This window comes from Herpailurus yagouaroundi, unplaced genomic scaffold (assembly GCF_014898765.1).
Source record: "Herpailurus yagouaroundi ecotype Mexico unplaced genomic scaffold, PumYag 140, whole genome shotgun sequence".
In the NCBI taxonomy this organism is placed as follows: Eukaryota; Metazoa; Chordata; class Mammalia; order Carnivora; family Felidae; genus Herpailurus; species Herpailurus yagouaroundi.
The window spans coordinates 56,841,602-56,854,811 of NW_024412395.1; the positions used below are offsets into that span (position 1 = coordinate 56,841,602).

The 13,210-nt window shown below is 49.7% G+C and overlaps 1 protein-coding gene across 1 annotated transcript; it reads right to left on the reverse strand.

Moving 5' to 3' along the window:
* Positions 1-98: 98 nt before the first annotated feature.
* On the reverse strand, positions 99-5,288 carry LOC121030341 (uncharacterized PE-PGRS family protein PE_PGRS10-like). Its single transcript, XM_040474670.1, has 3 exons — positions 5,237-5,288; positions 2,081-2,656; positions 99-433 (listed from the first exon to the last, which is right to left on the reverse strand). Exons 1-3 carry the CDS (start codon positions 5,286-5,288, stop codon positions 312-314), a joined length of 750 nt encoding a protein of 249 aa, XP_040330604.1. The 3' UTR covers positions 99-311.
* Between the last annotated feature and the right edge of the window lie 7,922 nt (positions 5,289-13,210).

The following is a 13,210-nucleotide window of genomic DNA, read 5'->3' on the forward strand; positions in this document are numbered from 1 at the left end:
GGGACTGCCATTTTGTGAGGTTCCATAAAGCCCAGCACACCCGCTTACCTCTGCACAGGAGAAAAAGTACAAATATGGCTGCCTATTCAACAATGCAATGTCTTTTTCCCATCCCTCCTTCCCCAAGCTGAAAAGGAGGGTCACAAAGCTCCGCTTTTATTTGGGCAGGAGGAAACTGACAATTGAGATTATTTCTTAGAATATTTTAGAAGTGAGCAATCTCTGTTCAGTTCCACATGTACAGACCAGTATAAAGTGTTCTAGCTTAGAAAGGGCCCCCAAAACTTGCCCCACGTATTTTTACACTTTTCTTACACATTTTCTTTTGTAATTAAAAACATTGTTTTATTATTCTTCAGTGCAGAAGGTGTTGCTATTTCACAGCCAAGCTTGTGTCCTCTGCTTCCCTGGTGTTTGCTGAATGTTCCGGCATCTGGGGGTAGACAGGGGAACACAGAGAACATTTTAATGGACTTTGGCTACTGCTGTGGTTCCCTCCAGCAAAACTAGAGCACACTGTTTCTAGAAGGAATATGACTTTTGCTGACAGATGGCAACAGAATTCCTTTAATAAAAAACATCCAAGGTCATCGGAACCTTTTCAAGGGATACAAATGGCCTGCTCCAGAGGGTGCTATGTATTTCCTGCTTAAGTCTACGTCCACTGAGGTACTTACTGGGTGTGAGGATGTTAATAGCAGAGAACCTACACATACACATCCAATGCAAATATTTATAAATGCATTACTAGAAGTTCAAAGACAGTGTCCTTGAAAGCTTGGAGGGATGGGTTACCTCTTTCACACAGGTTCTGAAGCCTGGATGGCCATGCCTATGAATGCATTAATGATGAGGAGAATGCTGGGGACCTCAAGGACATTTACTTTCAGCTGGTGTTCTCTGCAGCAGCTCCTATCAGAAGTGCAAAAGGAATGTGATTCCTGCCTTTGAAGAAAAAAGACTATTTTTTTCCCCAAGGTTGAAATGGGGATCAGCTCTTTCCCCGAACAAATGGAACCCCTCTCCTCTTCAGTGTTGCATTGCGCAGGCTTTCCAATGGTCAAACATTTTGGGGACAAGGCAAGAGGGGGAAATTAAATTGCATAGAAATAAGAAGTGCACTTAGGGGAGACACAGCAAGGGGTTTCATAGGGGATCCAGAAAGACTGCTTCTCCTTTAACCCGGTACTGTCCAGGAGGATATTTCTGCCAAGATAAATCGCCAAGCATTGGGAGTTCAAACTGTTATCTTGGAGAACCTGACAAGCAACCTAAAACCATCACCAGGATTTGAGCTGGTTGGTACCTCTCCTACCCCCAGAAACCCAAAGAAATGGGAGGGACCCCAATTTATGTTGGAGAGGGAAAGGGGGACGGCGGGCTTTCTTGGCCTGCAGAGCCCAGGTTTTCTGCGCAAGATCGCTGGGGGGGGGGGGGGGGGCTGGCTTGCCTGCAGATAGATGAGAGGGGCAAAAACCGAAAGTGCTTGGCTGCCGCTCCGGAGCGGGCCTTTCTGCGAGGGGAGGGGAGGAGAAGCCAAGTGACCCGCGCAAGGAGAGTCAGAGGGGGGTGACTGCCAGGATCAACTCCCCGAGCGCCTGGGCAGTACACCGCATTCATTTCCCCTCTAACACAACGCCCTATTCAGCAGAGGTTTCGAGCCAAATCAAAAAAAGAGCAAAAGAAATACTTCCTAGAAGAGGTGAGAGTCAGGACCCATGGAGGCAAGAGACGCAGAGACAACAGAGGGGAGCAGAGAAGAAGAAAGAGGAGAGGAGGAAGGAAGGAAAAGGAGGAGGAAGAGAGAGAACAGAAGAGAGCGGGGAGAGAAAGAGAGGAAAAAACATGGCGCTTGCGAGCTGTATGTGCAAAATCCGCAAGGAATTGCAGCAAATTCCTTTTTGTTTGAAGAAAATTTACAACTTGGTAATAGACCTTTTTATGACCTATTTGCGGTCGTCATTGGCTGCGGCTGGTCATGTGCAGGCGCCGCTCGCCTTCACGGCCTTTTTCCTGATTTCCCAGGCGAATTTCCCCCCGCATTCTGCCTTCCTGGAGCCTCACCCCCTCTTTTTCTAACCTTTGTCTCTGCAGAGGTGGGATCCAGTCGCCGGCTGCGGGATTGCGGGGTCCGCGGCGGCCTCCGCTCCCGCCCGGCGCCCAACGTGGCCCCACCGCCGCTTCGCTCGGGCCGCGCCGCTGCCGCCTCCGGAGCCGGTGGGGAGCCCGGCGGGCGGGAGAGCCCGGAAATAGCCCTGGGCTCGGAGGCCCCCGCCGGCGCCGACAACGCTCGCCGGGAGCAGCCGGCCTGCTCCGGGTGACTGCAGCCGCGCGGTTCCGACGCGACTCCTTCCCCAACACGAGCGGATCCCTGCCGCCCCGAGTGCGCGTAGCCCGGCAGCGCCCAATGGATTACTGCAGCCGCCCTGGCCGACCGCCGCCTCCTGCTTGGCAGCCTCCGGGTAAGAGTCGCCCCTCCCCGCGCCCCTGCACTGCCACCGAGGAGCTCCAGGCGCCCACCCCCTTGGGCAGCCCAGTGAGCCTGCCCCGACTCCCTGTACTTCTCCGGGACCTTGGGGTGACTGCGCCCCCGGCTTCCTCTTCACTCCACCTCTGAGCAGGCACCCCCTGGGGCCCCGGATGGGGTCCAGCTGAGCTCAGAAGTCGAAGGGAAGCCCCATTTCCTCTCGAGCTTCCGAGAGGTGGAGAGCAGCAGATAGGACCCCACTGCCTGGATGGAGAGCTCCTCAATCCCCACCCTGGGAAGAATGGGTAGATGGTTCCAGGACGGCTTAGCTTTGCTGTGGATCACTTGAAGGCATTCTATAGTATAGAGCAGTGTTTTGCGGCTTGTCTGTGGTCAAAGGTATCTGGGAGGCTAACAGGTGTTTTTTGAGGGTTGGGGCTTGGGGTGGGGGTGGGGTGGATTCTGTATACCCAAGATGTGTTTGGTTTGTTAATCTAGGCTTTGGTGAGTGATGCTGGCTGATTTCTAGGCTTTATTGAGCTTTATGTATGAGATGGAATTTTAAATATTTTAAACCGTTTCTCTAGTTTTTAGAGAATTTTTGTAACGAGAACGTTTTCCCCCATATCTAATAATCTGTTAGGTGAAATTGGATTATTTTATGTCGCAAAATGTATACATGTTTTGGGAGGTAATAGTATCAGAAAAGCTGGTGCAGGTCTTGGGTAAAAAGCAATAGATATTTAAGAAATGCAAACCATGTCTAAGTTCAAATATCGCGTGTCTTTCTTATTTGCCAGAAGAGGAAAAGAGTAGATGTTTTGCTTTCTAAATGCACTGTCGTGGTGTTTGCCTACAAATAAACGTTGTATAGCAACATTTTACCCTCTACTTCAAAATTACTGAACTGAAACATTATCTATGCATCAAAAGAAAATCCTTTGCAGAAAAAAAGAATGCTTTTATCCCACCTATTTTGAACAGTACTTAAGGATGCAGTTCTCAAAATCCTCTTGACTCTTCCCTCATGAACACCTTGCGAAATATTAAAACCTGTGGACAATCTGCCGCATTGCGCATGGGATGGACCTGCGCACCGCTGAATATCTTCCCCAAAGCACCCAGCGGCGAGTCCTAGTAGTCCAGATATTCCTTTGTAATCGTTTTGACCATAAATGTATTTCTAAACAATAAATGACATCTTTGTAGAAAGGTATTTTTAGCAATTCACGATGGAATCACGCTGGTTTCAAAATGGAGGGCCACTATTTGTGGCCAGTTGACGTCTGAGGGATTGTGGTGGATCACTATGAGCTCACAAATAAGAAACTGAATGATATTTTTTATTCGGAATGTCTGCATTTTGTAACTATTTCGCCACTACGGTACAATGGCTGTTGAGATCATTGTTTCATATTGGTAAAAAGCATTGCCTATTGAAAAGCAGGCCCCTGGTCAGGCACGTAGGCCTGTCCCCTGGCCTAAGGAGCCCCCTAGGTGGGCTGGGACAAGTGTGGGGGTGGGGAGGAGTTGTGGCTGTGATGGCCAAGCCCTAGTGTTCACTTTTCCCTGGGTTCGGTGGCTGAGTGCGCCCAAGTGACTAAGAACTTAGGCGGGCTGCAGGTCCTTTTAAGAAGCAGAGGGTGAGGTCATGGGCAGATATGGAGGACTGAAGGGTTCTTTGTAACTCCTGTGGTAGCATTAAGAGTTTATTGGAACTAAGTGGTCGGTTGCATTTAAGGGAGTAAATAATCTGCAAATCACATTTGAACTCGGGCCAGAAGGAGACCCGTTAACGCTTTTGCTACTGCCGGAAATGCCCCCATTGTTCCGGATAACCCAAAAAAATTAAACCTAATTTTTAAAAATTAAATAAGAAACACTTGGATTGTAAGAGCTCACAAGCCGGGAAGTGTAACCCCCAGCGTATTCAGTGGGAACCTCCATCCGTTTATAGTTCAGGCAGCCGGTGGCATGTCCGGGCCTTGGTGTTTACCGGTCAGGCTGTGAGCTGGGCTTGCACTCTTCACGGGGACCAGCGAAAAGAACGAAGCTCGCTCTTATAAATGTGGCCAAGCACCAGGGCTAAAAACCAAACGTATTTTCTTGTCAGATGCTCCTCCAAACACGTATATTTCGCCAGAATTCTTTCTGAACTAGAGAAGCAGGGAAAAATCGGAACAAAGACAGTATTTCACTCTGGGCAGGCAGGCAGCTGTTAGAGGTATTTACGGCCTTGCCGCAGTGCGGCCGCGGGGCAGGGCACGCGAGGGCACCGGAAGCTAGGGAGAAGCCACCAAGAACTCGGAATTCCGATGTAAGTCCAATTTGGGGCCACTTTTTCCGGAATTGGTGTGAACAGATACCCTCTTTCTAGGAAATGGTCCCTTAGACTTGATGGCTGTGCAGAATGAGGGATAAGTTGTGCTTTCTGACCATAGGGGGTCATCCCCTCCCCACCCCGCCTTGATTAAGGACTCAAGAGAAACCGTGCAGTAGATGTGAAATCGCTAATCCAAATGACAACCTTGAGAGTGTTCGTTGACAACATGGCGATTTTGTTGGTTTGGCGGAACAGAGCTTGCAAATCAGAAAGGACCGTTGGGGGTTTTAATACAGGTTTTGCTGAAGAAAAAAAAAAAAGGAAGGAAGAAAGAAAAAGTACGTTTTCTGCCTCTCTCAGACGGGGTGTCCAAGCTGCTCTGCAGGTAAGCACGCAAGGAGTGCGCGGTGGCACACACCGCAAAGCGCCGCGCACGCTGCGCTTACCGTTCAGGGCTCTAAGCGCCTGCCACGCACGCTCGTTTGGCGTGTGGCGCATGTGCAGTGAAATAGCCCAGCCCGGGGATCTAACCATAAGGCGCAGATGGGGGGAGGGGTTGAGCGTACTCAGAGCAGGAAGATATAACCTGATCTCGCCACTCCTCCCTCCCTCAGAATTCGCTACTCATCTTGCCTTTATTCCTGCCTTCATTCTAAATATAGCCAACCACATTGTCGTTGATTACGTTATTTTCAAGCGTCTTGACTCACCACCCCATCCCAATTTAAGTCTGTACTTTAGAAACAGCCTGCAAATAGGAACTAGTGGCCAAAGGGAAGCCAAATCTTTCAAGGTGTTAAAAGAAACACACACACACACACACACACACACACACACACACACACACACACACTTTTAACACTTAAAAGAAGATTTATATGTGTGATCCTCGGGGAAGTGTATAGATTTTTTTCCAGCCTGGTGCCTCTGCTTGGGAAAAGGCCTTTCCTCCTGGCGTCTACTCAAACCGCCAGACTTCGGGCCAGTCCTTCAGGCGGACCATTCCCGGATTTTGTTACTCCAGAGCAGCACGTTTGAGGGCTCTGAGGGGGCCAGTGGCTCAGCATAGAGCGGCCAAATAAATAAATAAACGACAAACTGGAGGGATTTTCCGCCTGGACTCGCCTAATTAATAAGGGATGCACTCTCCTGGGCCACAAGCCGGGACGAGGTTGGGGGTGGGATGGGAGGCATTCTCTGGATCCTTTCGACTTCTGGTCGCCCCAGGGGACACTGAGGGACCAGCTCAGAGCCTTTGGCGCGGAAGACCTCCACCCGCGCGAAGAAGCCTCAGAACGCGGTTTCCCGGGCAGGCTCAGTCCCCCTGCTCGACTGTCGGCGCCTTGTCCAGGAGGAGGCGCTGTAGGACAAGCGTCTCGCCCGCTGCAGCGGCGCCGGAGATGCCCCGGGCGCGGGCGGGGGTAGGGAAACACATGTGACTCCCCTCCCTCCTCTTCTAATCGCAGGGTGCTTTCGGTCTCAGAGGAGGGTCGGAGGTACGGCACCCACCCCCAGAGGGCCGCTTCCCTGGAGGGGCAGCCGAGGCAGAACTGAGGCCGCGGAGCCTGAAGGTAGTGGTGGCAGGCCACCTCACTTCCTCCGCCTTCCCGGAGGTGGCGCGATTTCTGCGCACTGGGCTAAGAGCAGGAAACCAGGGTCCCGCGGTTGGACAAGCCGCGTTTAACCAGCCCCCTGAGGCTGGGCTGCTGTTCTTGCCACTCTTCCTTACTGCGATCCCTGATACCCAGAACGGACAGCCTTGAAAAGCACTGCGTTCAGGGCCCCCCATCCCGACGCGGTCCGAAGGGCCTAGACTTGGCTTTCCTACGACCGGGCTTGGGTTCCAGGATTCCCTCCGGCCTTCCTTGAGGCTCTCAAAGGGAGAATATCATTGACTTTGCAGGTTGAGGACACTGCAGATTGTCATCTCTACTCTCTTCCACACCTGCGCCCATTTCAGGACTTTGGTGGGCTCCACGGGGTGTTTCTGGCACCATTGTGACACCCACCTTCAACATCGGGCTCTGATCCAACCCCACTGATCCTCCATGGCAATGCAGTCTTTTTCTTCCCTCTTTTCCCTACTTTAGGCCAACGATTCTTAATGAAGGCCTGCATTCAAATTGTTAATAATTTAGGTTCCAGGGTCTCAGGCCAGACATTAACTCAGAATATCTGGGACCTGCATTTTGTAAGCACTCTCTCCCAAGGCAATTAAGAAGCATGCTTCCATTTGTGAACCGCTGGTCAAGAGTCTCTCCTGATTCTTCTATGGTTCTTTGGTGTCCAGGCACCAAGTTCCCTTTACTGCTCAGCACCCCCATAGTTCCTGGGGCTCCCTCCCTAATCAAGTTTTTAAATGTCACTACCCCATAGGCTGATTAATTGCTCCCATCTAGGGAAGGGGAACATTGACTTCCTACTAAGTAACTTCTTACTTACTAAGATTTTAAAGAGAACAAAAACGTTCTCAGTCCGGACTGCTTAGGTTCAATTCTTTACTACTAACCTGCTATGTAACCTTAGGCAAGTAAGGCCTGTTCCCTCACTTGAAAAGCAGGAATAAGAGTACCTTCAAGGGTTGTTATGAAGATTTTTACTTATACAGCAATACTATGTACCATGCACTATTCTCACCACCTTGCATACATTAACTCACTGGTTAAGTACTTAAAAACAGTATTTTGGCACATAACAAACATTCAGTATGTATTACTTATCATCAGTATCCTTTTCCTGCTCAACAATCAGGCCTAGACTTTTAGAGCTGAAAGAGACCTGGTTCATTCACCCAATTCTTGAATTCTACAGAGGAGAAGACAGGCCTAGGCTGGCTCACCCAGGAGAACATAGATCTGGGACTCTTCCTATTGCTGTGGTGGGCCTTGTAGGCCCTGCCCCCTTGGGTCTCAGTATCTGGCATCTGCCTATGGGTAGACTTCAGGGCCACATTCAGAAGGAAAGTGCCCCTAGCTCCTCAGTGGGCAGATGTCAGGTTGAAGAGGCCTTGCACCCACACAGGCACATCTCGGGCTTCTACAGAAGGCTTCAGGCCTTTCCTGAGAGAGGCCTCCCACTATGCAGCTCCTAGAGTCACCTTCTCCACTGCCACCTATCACTGACACCCACCAGAGCAAGTCTCTTCTTTCTAGTCTCTTGAAATCTGGGGCAGGATAGAAAAGCCAATGGCCAGTGGGATGTCAGAAGTGTTCCATTCCCTCTTAATCGGCTTATGTTTCAAGATCTTGGCCTCAGGGCGATGGCTGAGCCACAGCTCCCAACTTGGGCCACAGCGATGCCAAGGTAGATCTTGGAGTGGCCTTATCCCTCCAGATTTCCATCAGCTCTTGCAATTTTTTGAGATTCCTTAGATCTTTTAAGAAGAGCTATGTAAGTGCTACTTCATGCTACAACCCATGTACACGCACACACCCCTTGTAACCAGGTTCCACCCCCTTAGTCCTGGCTTCCATGACTTATACTTACAGATTTTTCCTAACAGGGCCTCCGAAGCCATTGGCCAAACTGCTTCTCTTGGCTTAACCAGGAGTTCATCTGGGTCAGATTTTCTCTCAAAACACACATGGTCTCTTTAGCTATCAACCACGTCAGATGAGGTTTGGCCCATGGCATAGGGCAGTGCTGCATTCCCAGCCACACCCAACCCCTGTGCCATCTAACCTCCACTCTTGTTTCTCAAAGTACTAAGGTGACCACCCCAGACCCTCCCTTTCTTGGGACCACTGGGGGCTTTGTCGCTCCCGGCTCCATCATCAGAGATCCTGTCTCAGGGCCCATTCTTTTGGATCCCATCTCTCACTATTGGAGTTTTCTTCTGGGGTCACCTTTTCTTCCCAGAGGACACCAAGCCAGACCTCCAATGAGAAGACTCCATTGTATGGGGTAGGGGTGAGGGTAGTGGGAGAAGGGTTCCTCTTCCAGTGATAGAATACAGGGCCAGGAATATGGGATCATTATTTCTCTCCTGCTCGGGACTTCCTGCTCAGCCCTTCTCTGGCTCTACCCCATCCTGTGTTCCTAAGTGCCAGGCCTGTGTAGTCTCCTTCTTCCAACTGCCCCCCATCTAGGGATTTCATTCAAAGTCCCATGCCTACCTATCCTGGTTATGCAGACACTTAGCTTAAGAGGAGACAGGACACCTAGGTGGCTCAGTCCATTCAGCATCTGACTTTGGCTCAGGTCATGATCTCATGGTTCATGAGTTCAAGCCCCACATTGGGCTCTGTTCTGACAGTGCAGAGACTGCTTCAGATCCTCTGTACCCCTCTATCTCTGCCCCTCCCCCACTCATACACACACACACACACACACACACACTCTCTCTCTCTCTCTCTCTCTCGCTCGCTCGCTCACTCAAAAATAAACATTAAAAAAAAAGAGGAGTGCTCAACAATACCTCTGGGCAAGAGGCCTCTTAAAAGTCAATGTCAGAATATTCTTTCCTGGAGCCACATAGCAAGGACCGTTAGGGTGGGCAGAGGGTAGGCTTCATTACATTTGGACTATAGCTGACACCTGCTGGTGCGCCTTCACTTTCTCCTCCTTCCTGGAAAAGCTGCTCTGGCTTCTAGGTTGGTGGAGTCCTACACGGGACCCTACCTCATGGGAGCTCTCTGGGCAGGAATTCCCAGGACTGGCTCTTTCTAGCCAAATGGGGAGGGGTAGTGCCCAGAGTCCCACTTTCCCCCAAAACTAATTCCTTACAAGTTGTAAAGAAGGCTTCAACCTCTCCTTCCCCACCTCTTCTTCCCTTACCAGCACCAACACCACCATTGAAACTCCTTGAGAAAACTCCAGCAAACTGGCCCAAGTTAGTATGTTGTTACCCCTGATGCTCAGTCTTTTTATTAGATCAAGTTTGTTCTTCCCCATCCCCACTCTCTCATTCATTCACAGACACCTGGGACACTGGGGACCCTGGGGCAAGCAAAGACTGTAGGAAGGTGGACACTCTCTCCTTAATCATGTTCCTGGCTGCTCTAAGATTAGAAAGTAATTGAAGATGTCTGCCTTAATGTCTTCCTTCCCTCCTTTTCTGTATGCATAGCTAGTTACTTTCCTGTTATTATCTAAATATACAGAGTAGTCTGTGTCATTTTATTAATCTTCCTGTGTAAGCCGCAGTAAAGACTGCAAGCCCAGGCACCATCCTTCATTACCATCCATTCAGAAAATATCTACTGAGCCCGGACTAGGCGCCCGGCATTGTTTCAACCACCTCCTCAGCCTGGTCTCCTCCTTATATCCCACCCCCCATGAAAAGCTCATCACAATTGCCTGGAAAGTCATATATCCTTTGATTAATTCTGTTTTATTAACCTAAGGAGAAATAAAGCTTTTCTCAACCTCTCAAATTCTAATTATTTTTTTACAGTGGATTAACTGGGACTTATTTTGAAACTGCTCACTTAGTCCTAACAGAATCAGAAATCAGTTTTTAAAGGGTCGATCTTTGCTCATACTTTAAAAACAGATGCTACCAACTGTAAAAGAAAAAAGGTCGTCCTGAGTGGCTAATGGGGGAGGGGGGGGGGAGAAAAAATGTCCTACGGTAGGTAGGTCGGAGCTAACAGCTCCGGCTTTCCAGCTAATGAAAGTCAAACCAGGAAATGGGTTTAGAAATACACAGCGAATGGGTAGAAATTAGGATGCAAAGAGATCTTTGTAGAGAGGGGTTTCTTTCAGGGGCTTGGTTGGACTTGCTGATGAGAGCTTTTGCAACTGAAGTTGACTTAGAAATCGTATGTGTGTGGGCTTTACAAACCTACACAGAACACCTATGCTTTTTAAACCAGAATCGTCAAAAACACATGTATTTTCACACTGTTTGGTGGAAACTCTGGCGGGCTATGGAAGGGTGCTGGGGTCACTTCTCGTTTTATTTACCCCCCTTGGTAGGAGCTGGGGGCATCTTTCCCACCCCCACCTTGCCCAGCACAGAAGGTCACATCCTCCTGGAGAGCAGTGCTCAGGCCCAAGCTCCTTTTCTGGGCTTTCTCAGCAGGAAAGTGCACTCCCTCCTCCTCTCTTAGGCTCTCCCTCCAGTGGGAGTGGCGGCGTGGGGGTGTAGCTTTGTGCTCAGGTTTGGGCTCAGGGACTCGAGCCCTGTGGGAGTAGGGACATCTGACTTCCTGGGCTTGGGTTCCTTGAGAGCCTCATTTGCTTCCTCACACCCTGTCCCCTTCACACCAGGGCTGTTTTATTGTTTTATAACCTTCTTTAGAGCTTCAGTTGCCAAAGATTCCGATGGGGCTATTCTCCAGTTTCTCACTTTACCAAACCCCAAGTCTTGCTGTTTTAAGCAGTTTGGTCACTTGCAAAGGCTCCCCTTTCAGATCTAAGCAAATTATAGAAACCTCTAGGCATGTGGCTACCTTCACCTTTCTCACTGAGTCCATCCACAACAATACAGATCCAAGTGTTAACTCCAACTGCCCCCCACAAGCCCACCCAGCCTCTCCCTCACCACCCTTTTTCTGTTGAAGTTTGAACAAAATCTCAAATAACTTCTGGTATAAACAAGTAAGAGGTAACCTTTGATTTTCCTCTTTATTTACCACATCTAGAGCTAGAAAATGATTGAAATAAAGGAGCTGATGGTACTCACAGTGAATGCAGCCAAAGAATCATAAGACATGCCCACCAACCAGTCTTTTCGAAATAGCCCTATCTCCCAACTTAAAGAGACTTCTCTGAAAAGATGCTATTTGAAAAGCCCAGGGTATTGATATGAATATGACCCCCCTTGCATCCTGAATATTTGGAACTATTTAAGTGTGAGAGAACAGTTTCAGTGAACCTTTATTTAGTGAATAAAAGTTTAAAGCCGAAGGTTATTTATGGTTGTGCAGAGATGAGACCTGAGTGGCTATTTACGAGCACGTGATTCCAATAAACTTTGTTTTATGGCTTGAGAGTTGACAAGCCAAAATATAATTCCCACCATAAATTAGGTTAAGAGCATACAAGTGCAGATGCTTGGTTCTTGGAGCAGCGATAGGGAAGTGAGAGGCTCCAGCTAGCGCCAGGCTCAGAAGGAGACAGTTTGACTCCCAGTTCCCCTGCCCACTGGGAGAAAAAAAACAGTAAGTCACTTACTACTTTTTCCAGGACAACTCCAGGGGTGGGAGATTTCTCTGCCTTGTCTTTTCTGCCTGGGGTGAGGAGAAGTCCCATCGAAATTAATGTTCATTTTAGCCTAAACCTAAATTAACAAATAGAGTGGGACTCCTGGGCTCTTCCCCTCCCTTTGGGACATAGAAAGTTAGGAACTGAGGGCTCCTACCTCACAAAAGGGACTTACTGTCTCTCTCTTCCTCATAATGGAGCATCTGCTTCAGACGGGAATGAAACTGTGGTAGTCTAGGTGGAGAGAGTGGCGGGGGGAGGGAGAGAGAGAGAAAGGATAAGGATGGAGATGGCTTTGCCTCTGAGACTTCTCAGGGAAGACTGCCATCATAGAAGGGATGAAAACTTAAAGCTGGACACCAGCCCCTGTGAGGATCACCGCTTTGCTTTGTGGGCTCTCCAGAAGCAATACTGACAAAATACTGCCCGGTCCATAGAGCTGCATAACAATCTAAAGCATTGCCATTTACCTTCAAACCCATCGATTTTCCTCCTCCTTCGTTATCATTTGAATCCTCATTTCCCTTGGAAATTGCTCTTTGTTTTGAATTGGAGCAGGAGTGGGAAGGCAAGTCCCAGTCATGCCTGGTCCTTCTTTGGGAAGGAGAAGACCGGTTTGGGGGGCGCTAGTTGGGGCTGAGGAATTTGAAACTAATCTGAAACTGGCAAAAGGGGTTGAATTGCTCCCAGCGCGAGGCAGACAGGGCGCTGGGGCAGGGGACAGATGCAGCGGCTGCCCCCTCCCCAGTGGACTTGCGCCCACCCGGCTGATTGTGCAGAAGGAAAAACACAAAGGCCCATTTTCTCCTCGCTTCCCGTTTTCCCACTGGGGAAACCCTGTTACAGGCAGCCCCAGTCTGGCCAAGCAACCAGTAAGGTTTTGCCCAAGGGTGCATGGAGTGGGGGAGGTGTTGGGGACCATACTCTGCTACTCCCCGGGTCTGCCCTTGAGGACTGCGGTCTCCCGCTCCGCGGAGAACTTGGCGCAGTTCCTGGGGGCGGCACCCGAAGCAGGGAGGTCTGGGTATTGGTGGGGTGTCTGGGCCTTGTCATTTTTCTGTGTATCCTCTACCTCTGCTTCATTATCCTGTGGAATTTAAGTGACCCCCGTTTTCATTGCAACAGGTTCGGGACCATGAGAGGCTGCGGCTGTAAGTACCATCCCGTTTCTTCCGAAATGCGAAGAGGCGGTATTGATAACTGGGGAGGTGTCGGCAGAAGGGCCGCGCCAGAAGAGTGGGCGGGTGGAAGAAGGGCCCTGACTGCCCTGG

Bases quoted from the DNA above. Each gene is read 5' to 3' on its own strand.
- LOC121030341 (XM_040474670.1), bottom strand. From the start codon at position 5,288: ATGCGCCACACGCCAAACGAGCGTGCGTGGCAGGCGCTTAGAGCCCTG. The intron at 2,657-5,236 runs GTAAGCGCAGCG...TCGACTTCTGAG, and splicing joins GGCGCTTAGAGCCCTGAACG to CTCAGCTGGACCCCATCCGG. The intron at 434-2,080 runs GTTAGAAAAAGA...GTCTACCCCCAG, and splicing joins CCACCTCTGCAGAGACAAAG to ATGCCGGAACATTCAGCAAA.